General features: G+C 38.3%; 1 protein-coding gene across 1 annotated transcript in view; it reads left to right on the top strand.

Moving 5' to 3' along the window:
• The first annotated feature begins 2,925 nt into the window (after nucleotides 1–2,925).
• The window catches only part of LOC104511494 (sorbin and SH3 domain-containing protein 2-like), a 23,460-nt gene continuing 2,792 nt past the window's right edge, over nucleotides 2,926–23,593 (top strand). Inside the window, exons 1-4 of the mRNA XM_010154132.1 lie at nucleotides 2,926–2,971; nucleotides 9,053–9,145; nucleotides 10,730–10,756; nucleotides 11,756–11,880. Of these exons, the coding sequence (XP_010152434.1) occupies nucleotides 2,962–2,971; nucleotides 9,053–9,145; nucleotides 10,730–10,756; nucleotides 11,756–11,880 (255 nt within the window). The 5' untranslated portion in view covers nucleotides 2,926–2,961. The remainder of the gene's footprint in view (nucleotides 2,972–9,052; nucleotides 9,146–10,729; nucleotides 10,757–11,755; nucleotides 11,881–23,593) is intronic.

Consider the following 23,593-nt stretch of genomic DNA (forward strand, 5'->3'; position numbering starts at 1 on the left):
AATCTTTGTAGTGTTATCAAGAAGTAACACAGCAATATGTATTACGTATTCAGGGAAACTGTAATAATGGTGACTGCAGCTGTATTCAACCTGACAGACCCGGTTTTGTGCATTAGCACGGTCATTCGTATCCTACTGCGTTGGAAAGATGAAGCCAGCTATAGAAGATTAATCCTGGATCTCCCTCTGCAAAAGTTAGGCATGCTTCTGTGGTTAAATGTAGTGGTCTTTTACCTCAGCATCTAAGATCAGGGGTGAGCTTAGTAGAAAACCTGCCTGATCTAGGTGACTGAACAGCAGTTTCCGATTTTGCAAACTCCTGTGTTCCAATAACTCTTTGTGTCTACACACTAGTTATGGTCATTCCTTCCATCACAGTGTTAGCTGTCTAAGAGCTGAGTATCTTAGCTGATCATTGGCCATCCTTTCTGGCAGTGAGGAGTGTCTGATGCTTCCAGCGGAACATTCATCTCGCTTCTGTCGGGGTCTGTGTTAGACCTACTTACAAACCCATTCCCAGTGAACAATTTTCAGGAGGCAATGAAGTAGGAGCAGAAGTACAAAGAAAAAAAAGCCCTCTGCTTCACCCTTCCCCCCTCTACTTTCTTGAAGTAAGGATCTTAAAGACTGCTTGAAACAATACTGAGTAAAGTGCTTCCAGGCATACGACTCCTAAGTTCATTGCATTCGTTTGGATTCTACTGCCAAGTGTCCTTACGTATTTGAATGCTACTTTAGCTCCCTTAGGACCAGAGAATTCCAAACGCAAGGCTTACTGTTTGCACCAGTGCGACTTATATTGCCTTTTCTACATGCATACTTTTCCGGTATGCAAGGCTAAATTGTCCTTCAGCAAAATGAGATTAATGTAGAAATGTTAGAGCTCTGTATGCAATCCCTCGCTGAGTGTCAGCCATGCAGCCTAAGTTGTTCGGGTGGAAAACATCTTGGGAGGACAAAGCTGCAGTGCTAAAATTGAGTGTTGTCTGTTAAGGCTTGAGGACGGGATAAGCACGCTTTATGTAAATATATCAAAGCCACCTGCTAGAAATCATTTTGGCAGTGCAATGTTCCAAGGGTTCTGTGCTTGTTGGGTCTGAAGATAAATATCATGTTGCATTTCATAGCTCGTATGCGGTACCATCAGTGGTTCAGTTCCAAGCTCAAAGAAGGTTTGCAAAATGGTGTCTCCTCTAGCAGCCTGAAAACACTGTAGGAATCTGAGGCTTTAAGAATATTCTGTAGCTATTAGGGAAATCCAAAATTTCAGTCTAAGAGAGTTTATCAAAAAATGAATAAAACAGAATTTGACTCAATTTTTAAAGACCTTTCACAAATTCTCAGAGGTGGATTGATGATAGCTGCAGCATAAAAGAATGTAATAAGACTTTATTCACTGTCACATATGTATTTCCATAGTTCTCAAAAATTTTGTTGAGCATCTTTTTTGTGACAAAACTGACTCACTCTGTCTTCGCGACTCTGTCTGCAGCAGAGTTCAGATAGTTTCTGAAAAACAGGAAGTTTTTCAAGCAGCTGAAAATCTGGCCTCCTTATGAATACAAGAGAACATAACAATATACGTGTCACCTCAGAGGTACAGTTAATTAAGGGTTCCTGCAAAAAGTTTTTATATTTGTTTACTTGTAATAATTAGTATCTTGAGTCCTCCTTTATTACAAGGGTCCCTCATGCATACTTTACAACTTACTCCGACACAGTCAGACAGTTTATATTTTTAACTTTTTTTTTTTTTTTAAGCTGTATTACATTAAAAATTCTGATTTTTCCCTTTGTTTTTTCCTGAACTAGATGTGGGAGCAGCGTACAGGGAGAGTGACTTTTTTTTAGCCATCAGCATTTTGACCCTCCACTGTGTCTGCCCACTCAGTAAAGTAAATTAGAGTGGGCAGCATATGCAACAATACAGCTGAGATTGGCCAGTATGCAGAATGCCATGAGAAACCTTTACTGCATTTCTCTTATCTATAAAAGAGCCCAGATAGAAGAGGTGTTAAAACTCCTGACCCTAAGATAAAGCTGTGACATAAACTGGCAGTAGATGGAAAGTATTGTCTACTTTGTCCATTGACATACCATCAGTAGGTTAAAATTGTCTGCTCATGTAGAGCATCATGTTTTTTCTACAGTTTTAGTTTGGTTTTGTGGGCTTTTACTGTTTGTTTGTTTCTAAGTACTGTATAGAGCTGGGATATCTAAATAGAGTCAACCCTTGTGTGCATTCTACAATATTTTGATGCAAATGATTACCTTTAAATAGTGCGTTGACGTATAGTGACTTGATTTCCTACCTATTGACTCCACTGGGAGTTTTGAAATGCATCGATTCCTGTGGATGCCAAGACACATGCCCTGATTTTGTGCGTAGCAATACAATGAGCAACATTATGAGTGTCAGTGTTGTCTGTAGAGACACACTAAATGACTGGATTAGAACAGACACATCTGCTTATAAACTGTTGAAAAGGACCTGGTAACTTCAACTGCTTAAAATATATTTGGACCATCTAAGATATGAACCTACCGTTCATATCTTTCAGTTTGCACAAAGGATTGAATAAAGCTTATAAGCAGCCTATAAAAATGTTTCCTTATTCCTGTACGGGAGTAATTTTTGGTTTATAGTTTCAAGACCAAAAGTCAATCCCTAGTTTTTTATCCCAGAGCAAATGTTTACAGCAGAGATACTAAACACTTGAAAATAGAGTAGCTTATAATGGAAGCAACAGCTCATCTTTAACTTTGGAAGGACAAGCAGTACAAATTTAATTAAAGCTGTGTTAAAATAGGACTGTCATTTGTATCCCAGTGATCCTCCACCCCTCCAAGAAGTCCTGCTGCCATTTTGTACCACACATTCTTGTCTTGTGCAAATTAATAGATCGTTTTATTTTCCGCAGGAAATCTGAAGACTTTTATAGCAAATCCTCCAGTGTCAAAATGAACACAGGTATGCTGCTTCTGTGAGATTTTTTCTTTACTCTTCTGTGTTATTCAGTAAGCAGAGAGGGTCCCAAATTGATTTAAATATTCATGAACGAATAGTACTTTAGTTGGTGCTGAACTCAAATTAAGCAAGATGTTTCAGTAGTATGTCTGCTTATGTGTATTTGTATTCCATATATAAAATTTACATACATGTTTTTCTATGTATGGGTATATATGGACCTGTGAAATATACGTGCATGCTTAGCTTTCTGTGCTTAAGTTTACAAGTATCAGTTTTTTATGTGTATGTTTTACGTAAAAATGTGTAGTATGAGGATGTAACAGCTGTGGAAAAGTGGTTACAAGTCATCACATTTTCCTAAAAAAATGCACATGCTTTAAAAATGCTTTGTTTTCATTCTCTACTGTCATTAAATTATGGGCCACAGAAATACTACCTTGTATTATTAGCTACACTTGCATTGTCAGATGAGAATAACTATTTCATTCTTAGAGGGATTTGTGTTTTCCTTCAAGTTGCTGTGGTAGACCTGTTGGCCAAGTGAAGTCCCTGTGGAGTACTCTATAGGAAGTTATCTTCACAGTCTGTGACAATCTACTAGTGTTTGCTCCTTAATCACTGAAGTCAGTAGATAGTGCTGCTGTTTTTGCTGGAAGTGGGAATATGTCTCTTGAATGCAGAGTGGTGGAATCCTGGCCTGACTTGCATCAGCTGTAAATTTTCAATTGCAGTCAACTATGCTCCATAGGCGAACTATCTGGATTAACGGTGGCACAAGGATAGATGTATCCATCCCTTCCAAACAGTTGGTTTTATTGTTGACTGTAGTGCTGCACCATGGCAACTGACGTGACAACTTTAAATAAGCAAAATCTGTTATGTGGGACCTGAGGACCTGAATTACCTTTGAAGCCAGTTTGTGTGTTTCAGCAACGCACCCCGAATCAAAGGGATTAGCTTTTCCGTGGCACAGGTTGCCATTATCTAGACCATATTACTCAGGCTTCCTTGCCTCCCGTTGTCTCAGACAGCGACTGCAACTCAGTCGCTGGGTTCTAGGACAAGTTTTTAAATGCAAGCTTAAAATATGTTGGCTTACTTGAAACCACAACATATGTAAATATAATAAATGGGAGAAATGAAATTTCTTGGTTGAATTTGTGGGTTTTTTCCCTAAGTTTTGTTTTTTCTCAATTACTTACAGATGCTAATCAGGGTGATGTGTTTTTCATTTATGGAAATACTATTTGAAATTTGTCCTATCCTTTTGCATTTTAAGAAAGGACATGTTTCCTAAACATGTCAGTCAGTATAATTAAGGTGGTACTGAAATATTGCTTGCTTCCTAGAACTCTAATTTCAGAAGTTACTCAGCTAATCATCATACATTTGGCTATGATTACGTTGTGCATTGGAATCATATGAGTTACAATCATATGATAGATGTAATTTTATAGCTTCTACTTTAAAAAGTGTGGATAGGGCGGTAAACTGCCAGTTTATGCCACTGCAGCTCTGAAGTATGACTTTGTTCTCTGTTGTACTAAGATTTTTCATGTAAACTAGAAATTCTCAAGAGAAATAGACATATGATTTAAGTAATCTACGTGGCTAAATGACTTCTGTTGGAGATTGGTAGTCTTCTGATCACACAGGAGCCTTGAAAACAGACTCAAAAGACCTGAAGACACCTGAAATCCTTTCCAGTTACGTAAGGATAGCATGATTGTAAGCTGAACTTTACTTGCACAGGGAAAACATTTTTCATCTTGCGTATGCTTTGATAGTAATGTGCATGTTACCAGCTGCATTAAAAAGAGGTATTGACACAAAAATGTGGTATTTCCTATCAGTTCTGTTGATGTAGATTGTTTCCCGACTGGAAAAAAAAAAAAAAAAAAAAAAATCTTGTGCATAGGGTGTAAAAACAAACATCTTGGAACTATCTGTTGAAAAAGCATCACTTTACTAAGGAGGAGAGTGACTGTGGTGGAAGCTGTTTTGCATGGTGTTCTGGTCTAGATTCTTCTTTCTCTTATGAAAGAAAAAATTGTGCATGATGCAGTTAGAGGTTATCAGATACTATCGATTGGCCTCTAGTTTGTTTTAAAATATGCATTTCATTAATTACTCCTGCAGATGAATGGGCACTCTCGTTCGATGGCAGTAACTGCTGAAGTGGCAAAGCTAGCGTATATGCAGCTTTAAAAAGAAAAAGTAAATCTACTGCTTACAGTGGGCTCCTCTAATCCAGTGTTCCCTGTGGCTGCAGACTTGGCAGTCTGTCTCAGTGAACCCTGCGGAAGATATTTTTGTCTACAGAGAAAATGTTTTGAAGAGCTTTGGTTTTCAATACTCTGCCATATATGGGAGGGATTTTTTAGCATTTGATGTTAATTCTGTACCACATGTTAGGAAGGAACATTCAACAGCATAAGGCAATTAAACATGTTTGCAAAAGCAAAGAAATAGACGTAAGATGTAGGGGAGGTTTTCAGAAGTACCAAGGGTAATTTGGCTTATAGTTTCTTTTCGTGTTCAAATGTTGTCATAATTTAAAAATAGTAGTCTAATAGAATGTGTACCTTTTTAAACCCAGACGAAGCAATCAGCAACAGAATAATATTTTAAACTATATATAGGGGGTTTCATCAGCAAGTCTTCAAGTATTTCACTTATTTGATGAACATCATTAACTTGGTGAGACATTTTGAGAAACTAAGTCACAGAAAACCCGAACCACCGGTGAAGCTTGCATCAGATGAAAACACAGGTTAAATGTGCTTATTGTTTGTTCTACGTATGTGCATGCATAGCTGAGAGGTAATCGCATCGAGGAATAATGAATGGATACAAGTCAATATGCTAAACCAGATTTTTAGTGTCCGTTTGCAAATATTTTGAGTGAGTTTCACACAGATAATTCTTGATAAATGCATCTCACTTTAAAATTATTAAACAAGTTAACTATTTGCAGGAGATGAAGCACATAAAGAGCAGCCAAATATGAAAAAGTATGCAGACCTGGAAGACTTCAAATATTTTGTGTTTGTTAAAATTATTAATGGAAGTCATCACACGAACTGATCTCTTACATTTTGTCTGGGAGACAAGAACAGAAACTCTTGGGTCCCTGCAGAGTTCCTGAATAGATTGTGAAACCGCTTTTAGATCACTAAAGCAGATTAGGTGGGGTTGAGTGTTTCAGGCATTCTATTAAAAAATTATTTTTAAATCATTATTTGCTGTAATTTAGCAGCATCAAAGAACCAAGTATCAGTACATTCACCTGTGTTGTCAATGTTAGGTATGTAGGGCTTACAAAAGAATATCTGGGCACCAACGTGCTACGTCCTGATCTGAGCTGGACTTGCGTTTTAGGCAGCTGTTTTGATTGTGAATTATTGCCCAGATTCATATCCTGTTACTTCTTGCAGGCCTTAGCTGATTCAGGACTTCTTTGCTTCAGTGTTAAAACGATGCCTAGGAAGACAGGAATCTTGCTCCTGAAGCATTTGTGATGTCAAAAGATCAGAGAACCGTGCATATGTGTACACGTATTCGCACACATTTAATTATTTCTATATTTGTGTGCATTTTGTATTGATTGTTTCACATATCCTCGTTTTGTTCCTTGAGTAACAGCTGTGAAATATTAACTGCTTATAGTTTGCAAGTGAAATGAGCATATTATCATAAATTCACCCACCCTTAATGTTTTTGAAATCTCTGTTCTCTAGAAAGAGCTTTTTGGTGTTATTTGGACAAAGAATCTGGGTGAATATAGTTAATATTTGCTGGAAATGGGATGCAGTTATGAAAAAGGAATACAGGCTGGAATAACCCTCTTGAGATTCAACTGTGTAAGGCCATGCAGATAAAGGAAGCTATGTGAAAACTGTCTCTTTTGAGGCAGTTGTGCAGATTCTTCTGATCCTCTTGCAGATATGATGCCCTTGACTTAATGGGAGACAGGTCTGAACAAAGATGGGAAGATGGAGTCCATCATGCGTAAAGAAGTGCTTGCCCATGCACATTTGTAATTTATTAGAAATTTTGCACAACTCAGTATGGTATATTTGTGCAGTTATGTATCAAAAATCAATTTGAAGCCGAATTTCTTGAATTTACGAAGATTAAATATTTGTAGTCAGTTTTCTCATTGTCTTGCTTTCCTCCCACTTCAGTTTTTCTATCCTGAAATTCAGGAAGGTAGTTCTTGGAAAAAATACACAAAAAGCATTTATTTGAATAAAAGACGTGACAGTATAACAAAATTGTTTGCCTGTTAGCTTGTATTAATCACATAAAGTATGCTGTCAAAGTCTGCCAATATTCAGGTAAGAACAGAACCTCAGTATCAACACACCATCAAATCTCCCTGGAATTACTGCTGCTGTATGTCAGGGAGGGAATACAAGAATGGAAAATGTGATTTTTATTACCAATTCCATTCTGTATTTCTGTAAGCAAACTAAAACAAATGTGCACATTTCATAGCCTTTGTCTTAATTTCACATATACAACACCAGTAATTAATTGTGGATAATGTATTGCTTTCAACTATTGCTGGCTGAACTCATTTGACCTCTTACCTTGAGATTTGGACTTGGCAGTGAGTCTTTGGAACCACTTACACCTGGGGCAGCGGCTCTGATGTTTGCCAACGTTAACAACTACTTAGTGCATATCCTGCAAGAGCTGTGGCCAGAGGGCCCTGCTATTTCAGGGGAATATTGGAATGAGCAAAGAAATACCAGGAGCTCACTTCTCTTGCAGATGTGGGTTAAAGATGTCTCTGTGGCTCCAATTACTGCTGTCATAGCAAATACCTTCTACTAATAAGTTGCAAGTCATCCTTAAGCATAATTTTATAAAACTCCATCATAGGACATAGATATAAAAAATCTTAGGGCTTCTATTGTAGTTGTGGTTCTTTTTGACTTCAGTAGGGCCCAGTATGAAATGTCAGTAATATCAAAAATAAAAAATAAAATAATTATTACATTCACAGAACGGTTTGGGTTGGAAGGGACCTTAAAGACCATCCAGTTCCAACCCCCCTGCCATGGGCAGGGACACCTTCCACTAGACCAGGTTGCTCAAAGCCTCATCCAGCCTGGCTTTGGACACTTCCAGGGATGGGGCATCCACAGCTGCTCTGGGCAACCTGTCCCAGTGCTTCACCACCCTCTCTGGGAAGAACTTCATATTGAAGAGCAGAATAATATCCTAGTTAAATATAATAAAGAAAAATATTTATTATATTGCTTTTACAACTGTGATAGAGTTGCTAAAAAGTTAAGTTGTGAGAAAGCTACCTTCTAATAACAACAAATTATTTATAAAACAGACTGACAGCTCTGAGTGAGAGAGAAGCTGAGACTAAGGAAAAGGAAGGAGTCATGCAAGATCCAGAAGAAAGGTTTTTCCATTCCTCATTGTTTGGAGTGATGTGAGATTTCTAATCTTTCCCTCAGGATGTTGCTGGGTTTCAGACATACAATTTTTTCATCTTCCATTAGCTAAAAAAGAGAGGGAAGGGAGAACAAGGAAGTTCTAACAAAACAACAAAAAAAATTATGCCATCCCTTGTAATTTTCTTCCTTGATCTTCCAGGATTCAAAAGACTAAACAAAAGCCCTTTGTCAGCTGATCAAACATAAGCTTTGTTTATGAATGGTGTCTTTCTAATGCACACAATGAAATGATTTTACAGTGCAGATTATTGATTTATATTGCTCTGGAATGTTCAATCCTTCATCTTGATTACTTGTTTGTTTTCATTAATTAGCTATAATTAAGCAGCCTTTCAGGTAACAGAATGTATATATTTCTCTAGTGGATTAAGTATTAAATATTGCTTACTTTACTTACTTTCTGTGAGGTTCCCAGGTGCTTAAAGCCTGTGAAATCTTATGTATTCTGCTAATCTGCAAAACCTGCAATTTACACGTTCCTGCAGCAGTTCCCTAACGGCATGCTCATGTACGTGGATGTTTGGTGTATCTCACACTGTGATACATTGCATGTGCTTGCTCCCTTTGTCTGGGGCTGCTGTCTATTGTTTTGTGCTTCCAGATAGCGGTGGGTGTGCTCGCAAACGTGCTGCAATGTCTGTCACATTAACAGCTGTGAAGAGAGTTCAGAGTTCTCCAAACCTGTTGGCCTCAGGTATAACCGCTAACAAGTGAGATACTGCTCCTGAATGGCTTTTCTCTAGCGTTACGCACTCCTGCAACGTTACTCTGCGGGGAAGAGAAGGGTAACCGTATTTTCTATTCCACTGACAGGTCTGTTTCTTACTTCTACAAAGCTGCTTTAAAAAGTAGTCTTATTTCTCTCTGCCTCTGCTTAGTAGCCATTAATGAAAAAAAAAAAATTAGGAAGACTTACGAAAATTCAGTTATTTATAAATTAATTTTGCCTTTGATACATGTTTTGGGTCTCATATCCCCAGTTTTGTTCAAGATTATATAGCATGAAAAGTAGGTTTTATTTATTACAACTTGATTTATAAACTTTTCTCCAGGAAAAGAATCTGAATGTTGTAAAATGATCATCAAAAGCCAGATTAACTTTTAAAACATCATTTATCGAGCAGGTTTTCCTAAAAATATTTGAAACAATAAAAACATGCAGAATATTCAGCAGACAGGCAGAGCTGCTTCTCAGCAATACTCATGTCTGGTTTTGCAAAACTAAACCTTAATGGGTATCAGCTGCCCAAGTTTAAGGAGTTGTAGATATAAATCAGTAAAGAATCTTGAGTGGTGTAAAAATGTGTGCCAATCTGAACATGGAGTGCTTACACCAAACAAGAATAATGCAGGCAGCTGAATAAAGAATGAGCCAGAAAATAATTGCAAGGAGAAGTCTTTGTTTTATAGATCTTTTCAAATAGAGGACTAACACCCAGGAAAAAGAACTGTTAGAATTTATGAAGCAAAATAAAAATGTGGTTGCTACACTTTATAAGGATAGTGGAAGGGTTATTGGGTTATTCCTGCATATATTTAAATTTGAGAAAACATTGGGTTCTTATTTCTCAGCAGTCTTTCCAACAGATTTTTATCATTTAAGCATGCAGTACAAGCCTCTTAATGCCTTGCTTGGTTGCACTTAAAATTGGGGATAAGGAGTGCTCTAAGTACTACAATTATTTTTTAATAAAATACTTTTAATTTGTTTAGTGATATCACAATTTTAGTTTCCTTAGGAGAAAAAGCACTAATATATCTACAAGTAAGCAAAAAAAAAAAACCCACCAGAATTTCAGATCTGTTCTGTACTGGCAGTATGTATGTATCAGTTTCTGTGTTTTGCTTTGAAGTGATGAAGAAAGCATCACACATTCTGGTGTGAAGGGGGAGAGAAAACCCTGACAGAATCTGTAGGCATCTTTCTTGGGTTTGAATTAAACCTTTCCAGCTCATCTTAAAGCAATGTTATTTCTTTTGATATCTAGATTTTTGATGGTAGCATATCACAGTATTTACTGGAAAAAACCCCACAGCAAATGTTTATTATTGGCTATTTGAAATAACAGTGATTAAATAACAGTAACTCTCAGCATACTACAACCTCCTGTAGAATTTGAGCAATAAACATTGCAGTTACCTATGGCCTAATATTCTGAGGTGTGCCTAGGAATTAGGGAATTAGGTAGCTGAAGAAAAAGATTGCTACATGTTTTTCAAGGTGTGTCATTGTGTTTGTATTCCTAACACAAATTAATGTTGGATGTTTCTTTTTCAGGGTCTGATTCTCACTCTCCAGATTCAGGTAAATAAGCGCTGTGTTATTTATGTATCATTGTAATACCGTGTAAGTGGATGGATTATAACAATACTCCATTAATAAGCTATCTCATTACTCCATACATCCACATTCTTTAAGGAAAGCACCACTGAAATTGTAAAAATACTTGCAAGTGGTTAAGACCTCAAATTCAGGTCTCATTTAAAAGCAGTACTTCCTGTAACACAGTATGTGTTGTCAGAAAATGAATTGTGTGGGAGAACACAGACTGCTAATTTGCCACCTTTAGCTTCAGTGGCACTTGCTATTTCATTTTTAGTCCCTTACTCAGGATTGCAAGTTCTGCCCACCCCACCAAGCTGTCTGCTCACATAATGTGTTACTTTTTTCCTGGCCTCTTACAATATTTTGACTTCAAATCTGCAACTTGTTGAGGTGGGATAGTATCTCCCTCTATGTTGGGACAATGGCTTGAGTGCTTTTCAGCTCTGAGGACAGAGACAGAACACGGTTGGTTGGTTGGAAAATCGAGGTGTCATTCAGGTTTGGAAATAAGATGCATTATTGGGACAACTAATCGGGTATTGTGGTGAAATTTGGTGGAACTACCATAACGAACTAACTTCACGTGAGCTGGGATGTTTTCCAAAATCCAATGCAGCTGTGAAGTTCAAAAACCTCGTCTATGAAACTACTTGAGCCTGCTTTATACAGGGACTGAAGCACCAATATCTCAAAAGGACTCCCGAGGTCAAAACCCAGAGTCTGTATGAATGTTGTGGGGAGGTGCCCAACTGTTATCAGCAATATTGCCAATGCTTGAGTTTTCTAAATTTTGTAAAGTGTAAGTTTTAACCCTGTTCTTGTAACTTCCACGGCAATAGCAGCAGCAACATCAGTCGTGTAGTAGCTAAAGTGCTCCAGTCGGTTTAATAGCTGGGTAGCTGTGGTGCTAGCAATATAGAAATCTACTAATCCCAAAAACCAAGAAATATTTTATTCATTTTTTTCCCCTCACAAAAGCTTGGAGATCTTACAACGATGGAAGTAGAGAGACACTGAATGGAGATGCTAGCAGTTCATCCCTTACAGCAAAAGGTTTTAGGAGCGTGCGACCAAATCTTCAGGATAAAAAATCACCACCTCAGGTAAAACTGAACACACCAAGTTTCATGCTGTGGCATTTGTGTGTGGTTTATTCTTGGGGGATAGCATATGTAGATGGGACACCCCTTTGATCTTTGTCCTGATGTCTTCCAGATAGTGGTAATCACCTGTTCATAAGGGTCCTTACAAACTTTTACTGCATAGATAAAGTATACTCCACACAGGATGCATGGCTCCAGGTTAATTACCAGAAATTGCTTTCCATGAACAAGGCAGCCAGCTAAATAAAAGTAGGTCATACACAAATAAAAGCTTTCTAGGAGTGTTCTCAGACTTCAAAGAGTACTTATTAATATTTTACTATCAGAGAAATACATCGGTCATCAAAATAATATCTGAGGATAAAAGTGTAGTAATTATAAGATAGACAATGTTTCTGCCTGTTGTGCAGAACAATTAGAGCACACTAAAAAAGTCACTTAATTTGGAAACCATTTGTCTGTCCAAAAAAGATCAAGATACCAATGCCAATTCTGACTCTCTTACTATTTTAATTCAAAGGTTTAAGAGGCTCTGTGTGTTTTATATTTGTGTTACCTGTGAATAATAGCTTGTTGTCTAAGATCAAGGAGTACCTTTTGGAAATTATATATCGGAACAATTTCACAGTGATAATTCTTATACCGTGTAACAATTGGGTTTTTTAAAAGAAATTGGACTATTGTGGACTCCCTTCTGATCCCAGTTTACTGTGAGCAAAACATCTGGCTTTCTAAACACAAGCTGTACAGCCCTGCACAGCAAAAGGTGGTGGGCACCTGACCAGTTCAATTGCCCGTTGAATTGAGCAGTGTTGGGATGAAGCCCCTTAAGATGCTAGTTCCTTTAAATAAAGATAAAAATCAAACTGAGTTATATTTCCTGCTAACGTTTACTTTCTTTCTGTTTCTTCTTCAATGTTATTTTGCTGTGTGTGGATGCTTTTGGCAAATAAGGCACCTCTGCCACCCCCTAGAAAAGAAAGTTTTTGGAAAGCAAGTGTAACTAATCACGAGAACAAAATTAATCTCCAGGCAGTAACAACCGGTCCATCTAAACACCCCCCTGCAGATACTGCCTATTACACTAACGAGAAGTCTGTCCAGGAGACAACGTCTTCTCAAATGTCTAACACAAGTGTTTGCTATGCACAAAAAATCACTAAACCACTGACCTCAACCTCCGGTGCAGGCACAGGCACAGTAGCTGGTATTAGTACTACTCTCCATCAAGGCCAAAGGCAACAGTCTCAAAAACGTAGAGTATCTACCCTGAAATTAACCCGGACACGTGACCCAGCGAGTAGCGTTTGTTGTAATACACGGCAACAGCTCCAGCCTGTTGAAGTGCCAGTATTTCCACAAAGGCCTGTCTCACCTGCCTGTAACCCCGTGCCTGAGATACACACAGCATCTCTTTCCGTTCAGATAGCTCCCACCCCTGACACTAAAGCAGAGCCTGAAATCCAAGAACATCCACCTAGTATTTCTCCAGACACTTCAAAGATGTCTTCAAAGGATTTGGGACAAATGTCTACAGCTCTTCCTTCTTCACAGGCTGCAGAATGTCATGTGGTATATTTAATTTTTCCACCTTTTATTTTAGATAATTCGTGAATCACTTAATAACCCTCTGTTTAGTTATACTTTTGAAGTTAGACCTTCTGTTTTCTGGGTAAAACTACCTGTCACATGGATCAAAACAGAACTGAACAGAACCAGAAGTTTTTCGAAGGGTATATTTAAAACAAAACCCAAAACAAAACCAGCTGAGCTGGAAGGTAGACTTCTTTGTTTCTTTGTGAGCATTTCATAGAGTGCAAATGCACAGTAGGAAATCAGTGAATTGTAGGTGATGCATCTGCCTAAGTGGCTCTTCCTAGAGGGGGTTGTATTAAAGCGTTATGCTGCCATAGCTGCTGGAAGGATCAAGTATGGATAGAAAAGGGTTGGGTTGGGGGGCGGGGTTCTACAAATGTAGCTCTGCCAGTTTGCTAAGATCACCAAAAATATATATTTTCTCAGTCGGCATTTCTGCAAGGCTAGTCACAGCTGTCTCCCTACATGTCCTGTGCCATAGCGCTTTTCAATGAAAATGAGTTGATAAAATCTTTTGTCAGCCACCTCTACATGAAACATCACAGGGCACTGAACTCTGAAGTCCTTCTGTTTCCACAATACCCTATGCCTACTGAGATGAAAATTCTCTGTTAATTTTATTGATCTCCTCCAGGAGAAGTTGGAGTATCAAGCAAACAGTACAGGACCAGAGGAGTCCAAGCAGGGGTTTTTGCCATTCAGAAAGATACTGAGTCAAATAAGCCTGGGAGCAATAAAGCAGCAGTGAATACATACTAGGCAGAAGAAGAGCTCTGAATAAACTTGTAATTTCTACTCTGCTTTACCTAATCATGTTAAGATTTTTTTATTTTAACAGGTAATTAATTATTCTAGGATATCTACAAATGTACCAGCTTATCTGAGTTTGAAAGCCCTTCACTTGGCAGTAGGGATTGCTAGAGGTCTAGCCACGTCTGCCTGAAAGCTTTGTCTGAGAGAGGGTCCCATTATGGTGTGTTTTTGTTCAGCCAGTTCTGCTGAAATCGGTGGGGCTACTCTGAAGTAAATACGGCACAATCTCGCAAATTTGAAGTCCACTGACAGCCCTATTGTCCATAGTAGTAACACATCTGTTCTTTCAGAGATTCACATTCAGCCACGTCTTTACTCTGGAAGCCACAAATATCTGCATTAGCTACAGGATAGTTTTACAAGTTGAAATATGTCGATTCCCTCCTTCAGCTCCCAAGTAAAATTTTTCATCGGGACAAAGCTCTGTGAAATTATATGGCAAAAACCTGCAGTGATCCTTTTGATTTCACTCTTTTAACAAATGGGAGCACACAAGAATTAATCACATTTGTCCTTCTCAAGATTAGAGGCAAAACTATCATCTTAACCCCTTCTATTAGGCTACATAAACTTTAGGCATTTGGAGAGAAAACAAGTTGCTTTACCCATGAGAAGTACCAGTTTGCTTCTTGGTGATTTTTGTCAAGTAGAATGAGTCAGTTCCAGCAACGGTAAAGAAATGATGTCGGAAACTAATGAAGGCTGAGCAAGAGCTTTTTCTGGTAGATAGAGTAGGTATGAAGATTATAGGAGGTAGGCTTGCAAGCCTTTTAAACGTGGGCATCAGTGGATACAGTCAGACAGTAGAACAGGTGTAGGTGTAGCTAATAAAATTTATGTGTCTATGTTCTCACTTAAAAACAGTTTTTCAGCCTGTTAGCCATATGATGCATTACATATGCTCAGATAAATCAGCGTGTCTCTCACACAGAAAGTAGTTTTATGATGGCTAGCAAGAATTAGGGGAAATACCTTTTTTTATGATCCAGAATAAAACTCTAATCAGAATGACTAAAAGTAATTTATTTCCTAGCTACTGGGGTTGTGGTTTGGTGGGTTTTTTTGGGTTGGGGTTTTTTTTTTTTTTAGAATCTGAAAATTCAAAACACATTTTGCAATTTCTTTTTATTTTAGAATCTGGATTAGTTTCACTATAAACCAACAAAAGTCAGAAGAGTAGCTGTGACTTGTTTGGCAAACCTACACTTACTTTTCTGCTTTCTCCTTGGTTTCAGTGTGTGGGAAGAATGATCAAAAATTTGGCAACTGAATTCCTTTGAGACTAAAATGATAAAAATTTCAGTTGATCACAGGGATCATTAAGGAATGCAGCCAGCTTTTCAAACTGCAAGCGTTTATTGATCTCTTGCCTGCAAAATTCAGCTGACATCCACCCTGGTGTTCAACTTTGACATAAATTCTAAACATTAGTGTGAAGAGGTGTATCTGGCATCACCATCAAGTCATGGGGCCAGTGGGTTTTGCTAGTTCTGTGTTTAAAATACATACCTAAAACTAGAATACAAATCAGCGGTGCAAAATTCTGCATCAGGTGAGGTCCCAAAGCCAGGAGGCCCTGGGCTACAGTTAGAAATGAAGGCCTCAGCTACATGTTTAAAAAGATTTATTTTCTGACTCAGAGCTGTGGTTGAAATCTTGGAACTGTTCTAACTAATGGCAGAAATGATCATCCCCTTTAGTGCTATGTTTCACGGTACTTGAAAAGTTCACAATTTTTCTCCCATGGACAAATTAACTTTCAGTATACTATGCGTGATAGTCCTTTGATTTTAAAAATTACTTTAGATTTGCAAGCTCTACAGGACTCTCTACATCAGTTAAAATGCTTTTGCATATGCAGATCATAGGGGGTTATGTTAAGCTATGTGCTCTAGGGAAGTTCTCAGTCTGTAGATTAGGCCCACCAACACTGTTCAAAGCTGCCAGAGAAACTCAAAACCCAAATACGTTCCAAAAGGCACTGTAAAAACAAACGACTCTGCCTCTGCATGTGGGTTTATGTATGTGGAGGAGAATGAGGCACCTCTTCTTATGAGGTGGTGAATGAGAAATACTGTGCATGTGTGTAGAGTACATGTACAAATATAGTATGTCACAAAGTGTGGAAAAATTCAACCAAGAGAGAGCTTACATGGTCCAAGTTCATGCACAACCGTTTACAGTATTCTTCCATGTATCCTATTGTGTTTGTGCTCCTATCGGCACTTCATTTCAGAGCTTATCTGCTGAAACTTTAGGATCAAGCAGAAGTGTGGCATGACTCACCAAGTGACATTTTGTAAACACTCCTACTCCGAGAAAGGATAAACCCCTTTAAAGTATATATGAGAAAAGATGCATTCAAGTTACTCAATATAAGGGGTTTTTTCATTATTATAGTCTCAGCAGCTGCTGCTGCTACAGATATGGGAGAAATAACCTAATCTATTTCAACAGAGAAATGAGTATTTCTTAGTATGAGACTGACAGAGGTGAATTCTTTTGTCCAAACTTACAAGTGAAAGTTCTAAACTGACGAAGAATTCTGAGCTGCATCTTCTGAAATAAACACCTGGTATTTTTATGTTCATTTTGTTCCTGGATCCAGAAGTGTCCTGTTGTTCTAGGTACTGCTCTCTAAAACTGAGGACGCAAAACATTTGTCCTGTTTGTTTGAATTCCATGAATGAGCGAACACTTGATTTAATCCTGCTGACCTGGATGAGTAAAAACTATCATCCTAGGTGTTTATGAAAGTGTTTCTTTTACCAACCTTATAGCGTTAGACAAGTGGATCAAAGAAAATAAGCCTGGAACTCAAGAAAACCTGTTTCTGGATCAGTTTATCTAATACAGACGCTACTGTTTGTTAGGTACTGACAGTGTATTGAGTGATGTAGAAGGGAGAGCAGACAGGTTTCTGTGTTCTGGGGACAGACGGCAGGCAAAGGAAACCAAGCACATCATTTTCATTTTAAGTTCTGCATCAGCAGTGTGGTTTTGCACAAAGGTGGAATTCCACCTCCTTAAACCAAGATGGAATAAGATGGCTAGGTAGTAAAAATGGGCATAGGGATAGATAACTTGTAGCAATGGTTTGGAGATTTTGACATCAGCTTTTAATAATTAAAAATAGAGGTATTTTTACCCATTTGTGCAAGTGTATGGGTGTCATTTGATTGTTGACTACTAAACTCTGCTATCTATTAACAAAATGAGTTTATTCACTTATCTCTGAGTCTCCTTATCTGTGTCTTGACTGTTGAAGCAAGGCCAGTACTTTGGTGTCATTAGTAATCTCGCACACTCCCCACAGATCCTGTATTAAAGTGAGAGAGTTTTGAAACCCATACGAGGGTCACCTGTCAATTTCATGTGAATTGGGTAGAAACTTTATTCTTCAGGCCTGACATTTTACTATCTGATGGAAGGTGAACATTCCCAAGAACCAGCAAAAAGCTGCGCTTGAGACCTTCAATTCACTTCAAGACTGTTGACATTTATTTCTCTCTCTCAAGCGTTGTTCCACAACCCAAGATAATAATGTAGTCTAACTAGTTTTTCATCATTCTGATTGATTAAGTACTTGTTTGGCATTTAATCCGCCTGACCTCTGCTGGCGTTTCTCGCGCTATAACAATTACAAACCTAATCTGAAGCACACTGAATGGAACGGGTCTTAAAAGTTTTTCTGGAATGCATTCAGCCTTGTCATTCTCATATTTTTCACAGTAATGAAAAATATGGATTAGAAGTAGCCAAACATATCTCTTTAGAGTTTACCAACACTCCATGTTGAGAGATCAGTTTTTTAAACGGTTTAATCAGTTTTCAAAAATAATGCTGTTTTAAATCGCCAGTTCAGCCACTCTTGCCCAGAGTGGTGATTGCACCTATGCCAGGATTATAGAACCCAGCCAGAATGTTCAAGTTATACTCTATCAAGCTGAGAAATTTTATGTTGGGAATCAGTACCTAGAATTGCTGCGTTGCCTCTATCAGCATTGTAAGGATGGTAACTTCATATTCTTTTTAAGGGTTTGAATTGATGAAATTGGCTATTGTTTGCCAAACACAATGAATTTAACTATTCAAGAATTCAATTTCACTAGCTCTCTGGATGCACCCTGAATATCTGTTCTTGTGTTGTCCCTCCCTTCTTTTCTCAAGCTTGCAGGCAATCTTCAAAGCCAGAAGGCTTACTAGGTTCCTCAAGTCTCAAAAACTTCCTCTTGTTTTAACAATTTAGAGATCAATTTACATGTTTTGGCTCAGCCATATGTAACTTTCCTACTTAGGGAATCTGTGAGAATATATGGTCTCAAGATCTTCGTACTGGCTCTGCCTCATAATTGCATTATGATCTCCTGGTTCATGTCTTTTCCTGGAGATCCTGAATTATGACATGGATGATGGAATTCATCATGAATGATGGTTCTGTCTTCCCTTTATGTACCTGTGAGGTGAGTTTACTCTTTCTTATATGTCTACATAAATGCACACAACTTAAGCCCCTGATATGCCATGCTGTATTACCAGCTGTTTCACATCTGCATGTGATTTCTTTTCATGAAATTATTTTAATAGTATTCCATTGTTCTTCTGAATTTTCTATTGGCAAATTAATTAACTCTCAAAAATCATATCTCCTTTTACAGTCGTACATTCAATTATTGATTTTCTGATTAAGTAGCAATCTATTCCAATTTATGCTATGGAAAGACTATTTTTTTTTTTAATTATAGATTTAAAACATTGCTGTGAAGAAGATTTGGATTTTAGGCCATTGTAATGAATTTCTTTGCTCTTTTAGCTGCAGATTTTAACAGCAGCTTGTGGCTATTTTTGTGTACCCTGGGGGTCCAGTAATGCCAATGAACCATTTGGAACAAGTGATGGATATCTGTTCACATGCTTAAGATTCTTTTCTGAACTGCTTATTCGTAGGGATGGTCCCATTGACCTCAGTAAGGTTATTTGTGCAAATTCTAGTTGATCTTAGCAAGAATTATGGAACTGGACCCCCCGTGACCTCTCATAAGTAGCACAATCTGGGTTGTGTTCCAAGTCTTCTGTAAGGGCCTTAAAAGATATTTTCAGATTTTGGATTAAAATGCCAGAGTGGCATTTTAATCTGATGGTTTAAAATATTTTTGAATTATTAGGGTTAAAGATATCTGCATATTCTGAGGAGATAACCATAATAATGCTGGTAACAATGTGATATCTATGAGTAAATGTTGCTTTTTCGAGTTGTTAATTACTGCATATGGTACCTCACTGTCCTCTGTTTCACATAGATTTTAAATCCCAAACACTTTCCCTGCTAGAATTCCTCGGCCTTATCAAAAGTGAAACCATTAGTGCTGAAGTAGGCAGTATTTTGACATACTTCAGGAACTGGTTGAAAGCTTGTGGCTAACAGGCAGCACAGAAGGATTTGTGCAGCTGTTTAACAAAGATTGGATGCCAACATGCTTTTCACGCATGTATCTTTAATTCAACAAGAAGCTGCATATGCAAAAAGCCAGTCTCAGGACTAGTTTAAACCCAGTGTCCTGTGACTGATGTGAAATAGCAGAACATAACCCTCATACTCTATGAGCAGCGGCATTTTTCGGCAGCATTCTCATGTCATGAGGATGTTCCCTTACACTTTTAAGGAATTATGCCGAAGCCAAACAACTGGTATGCTTTGTTTCAGTACAAAGTCATCCCTGTCCTGTTTTTGTGCTCCCACTCTTTGTTGTTCCTCAGATTTATACCAGTTACCCTAACGATCCTGATGTCTTGTAATGTTGAAAAGGCTCCTATGTGTAATCCTTATCCAGTAGGCTCACAGGGTGCTTCCAGGGTGCTCGGAAATTCTAAAATCATCCAAACATTTGTATTAGCGAGGCAGTGGAGAAGATATATTTAGTCACAAGAGGCAAAAATGTCTGCAACCTCTTGCTTATATCGAATGTTCATATGGCCTGTTAGTGGTTCCATTTAGCTTGCTGCCCTGCCCATCTGTGTATCACAGTTGATTTCAAAATGATACCTGGCCTTTGCCGAAGGAGATCAACATTTACAGAGATCAGACTTGCAGGCCCTTTTTTCCTTTTACAGGCAAAAGGAACGTGAACGTTCTCTAGCCTCACGTTTATGTGGAGTATAAAACAGCGTGAACCTTCTCAATGCACAACTAAGATCATTAATATATGCGCCACATTGTGAATATTCATCCCCAGCACACTATGGTTTCTGGCATTGCTTCCACTAGTATTTGATGCATTCATTTCTGTGATGTTTTCCTACTTTAATATAGAGCGTGGTTGATTTATTTCCTAATCCATGTGAATGTGAACTTCCTAGGGCTGCTGAAAAACTTTTGTAATTCTCCTACACACAGCAAGAGGCAAAGGGAAAAGTTTTTTATTAATTTGGTAATCTGTTTCTTTTCTTATTTTTTTTTTTTTCCCTCAAATCTCAGCTTGGAAACCAGAATGTAACTGCCCCTGTGATGGAGGTAAATGCTTCACAGACACACAGACAAACAACAACAGAAGCTTCTCCACTGCCTCTTCCTCCTCCTGTGGTACCAGTTAACAGAGCCTCTTTCTCACCAGACAGTGGCACCCATCTAGTACCATATTCTTTGCCAACGCTTGATGATTTTTTGCCTTCACGCTTTTATAAAGCCCCAGCCCTTTCACAGTTTTCATATAAATGCCCGTACCTAGCTTCCGAGAGTATTATCCGCAGGAACGAGACAGCCTCTGTGAGCACAGACTCTGCCATGAGTGAGTGCTCCTCCCGCACAGTGAGTGAGTCCTCCACGGCCATTCTAGATGAGCTGCGGGCTTGTAGCTATGATACCACTGACTGCTCTGAAACACCTTCCCCAACCTTGAGCCAGATGTCCGCTGTGTCAGATGGCACCACCTTAACCAACACTGCTGCCACTTCTCATGTAATTATCCTTCCTTTTTTTCCTCCTCCATTTTGTTCGAACAGGTTGTCAAAGGGGAAAAGAATTCAGACTTGTCTGTTATCCCGTCACATGGACAAGCATCCCGTTGCTAGTTTTCTGTGTTCGCAGTCTGACAGTGTGTTTTACAACAGTTGTTTTTAAAAAAAAAAAAATCATTGGCATAGCAGATTTGGCATTAGGAAAATGACAGTAAGTTGTTGCACAGTTGTATGGTCAGCTGCGGTGTATCAGACGCTTCGCTTACAGTAAATAAAAACATATTCAATAAGTGCCTGTTCCAAGTGCATTAAAGGCAAGCGGTCTGTAGGGTTTGAAGTATTGTTAGCAACGTACAGGTTTGTGAAGTTTGTAGCCTCGGGGCTACCTCCCTTTTTGGTTTTTACTGAAGCACAGATTTCAATAATGTAACTCGTACATTCAGAGTAAGTGTTGGCAATATTTAACGCAGGTTTTTTTCCCAGCCATGACCACTGACTGCACCAAACTGTTTTTCTCTCCTCTAACTGACCTATTCCTCTCCTAAGCGCAGTTTCTTACAGGAATGAGCTTCATAAATAATACTGTAGTATCCAAGTGTCCTGTTACTTTTCTCTCTGTTAAGTCAAAGAAAAAACCAGCATGCAGTTAGACTTTTTATACATACATTCACTTTTCTGTACCTCAAATATGGGTGGAAAGAAGGTGTGGAATTTGGGTCAAATCCAGATCACTTCTGATTTCTTTTGAGATTATCTGCATGATTAAAATGGGTCAGAACAAAGCCTTCATTTAAATTGAGCAATTCGTTGCTGAATTGCAAAACAGAGAGATGTTCTGAGGCAAAGTTTTACTGGGTCACAGCAGTGTTCAAACTTTGTACATGCTAGCGTTTTCAAGTCTGAAAAGGACAAACAGTGTACATATTTTTAAAGGTTCATGTATATTTTATTGAAAATATTTTGAGCCCAAACTTAGACATAGTCTCCTGGAAACTCAACAATCTGTTGTTATTGCTCTGGATGCTGTTAAAAAATCATTATTAATAACAGACATGTAAAAACTGTCATTTCTAACTCTTGTAACAGCTCTGAAAATATTTTTTTTGTATATATAAATCACTACTGTGAATGTGGAAACGGTATGTGGTACCTGTATGTGGTACGTGTAAATAAGGCACAGTCACTACATGACCATTTACTAGCTATGGGAAACATGAAACACTGATATTTTCTTCTAACCTATTTCTGGAATAATCAACTGTATTTCTTTTCTTTGAGCACCATTTTTGTAAGCCAAAGTGAACAGTCCTTCCTTCTTTCCTTTTTTGGGTAGTCTCCCTGTAGAGGGATATGTTATGGTTAGGTCTGGCCAACACTTCTTAGACATGGCTGGGATGAGCATAACAGTTGTTCACTATTAATGGAGAAAGAGAAAGGATGAGTCTCCCACCAAAGGACAAAAATCCCCAAACTGTCCTAAGAACCCCGGAGAAATTAAACTGCCGGCAAAACCCACCTCTACAGTGCAGAAAAGTCTTCATCTCCCACCCTCTGTAGAGGAGGGCCAGATGACTGTAAATATATCCATAAGAACAAGAAAATGATGGGGAAGCTGGTGGCACACACGTGTGCTGCTCATGGCCCTACTCCTGCAATGATCTTCATTCTCAGAGGAGGCTCCTGTTGGTTTTGTAGATAAAAAACACTGAGAGAACAATAAAAGTAATACAGGATTGGGCCGTCCATCACTCTGCCCGCATAAGATGGAACCACGTTTTCAAAGGTATTATGTCGACACTGGCGACGTACATTTGTTCTTGAGGCCCTTAGTGGGAGCTTAGGCAAAAAGGTTTTACAGCAGATCTTCTGGGAAGAAGAGACAGCATCAGGAAGAACCAAATCAACAGAATTGTAAAATATTCCAGGCAAAAATACAGAGCTAAACATGAAACTGTGGTTAATTGGCCATACATTCAGTCACAGATTACAGCTTCTTTAAAAACCTGAAGTATGAGAATTGTAATTTTTATTTGGGTTTATGCTTAGAACTGGAATTAAAATCAGAGAACAGCTGGGTTTGGAAACTATTTTTTCCGATTCTATTCCAATTATGAACATTTCCTTTATAAAGTAATTTTCATGGGGTTTTTTTGGATTTATGTAACTTAAAATTGTAGAATCTAATGGAAACTTGGAAATGGAAGTACACATTAGATTTTTGCTTTTTCCCAGCTTCTCTGACTGTCATAAGCTTCAAGAATTGATCCCACATATTTCAGCCTAATTCAAAGGCTTGAGACCAGGGGCGTGCTGTGCAGCATTGTTGCGCCAAACTGCTCAGGCATCCGTA

Source organism: Eurypyga helias, unplaced genomic scaffold, assembly GCF_000690775.1.
Source record: "Eurypyga helias isolate BGI_N326 unplaced genomic scaffold, ASM69077v1 scaffold30646, whole genome shotgun sequence".
NCBI classification, from domain to species: Eukaryota; Metazoa; Chordata; class Aves; order Eurypygiformes; family Eurypygidae; genus Eurypyga; species Eurypyga helias.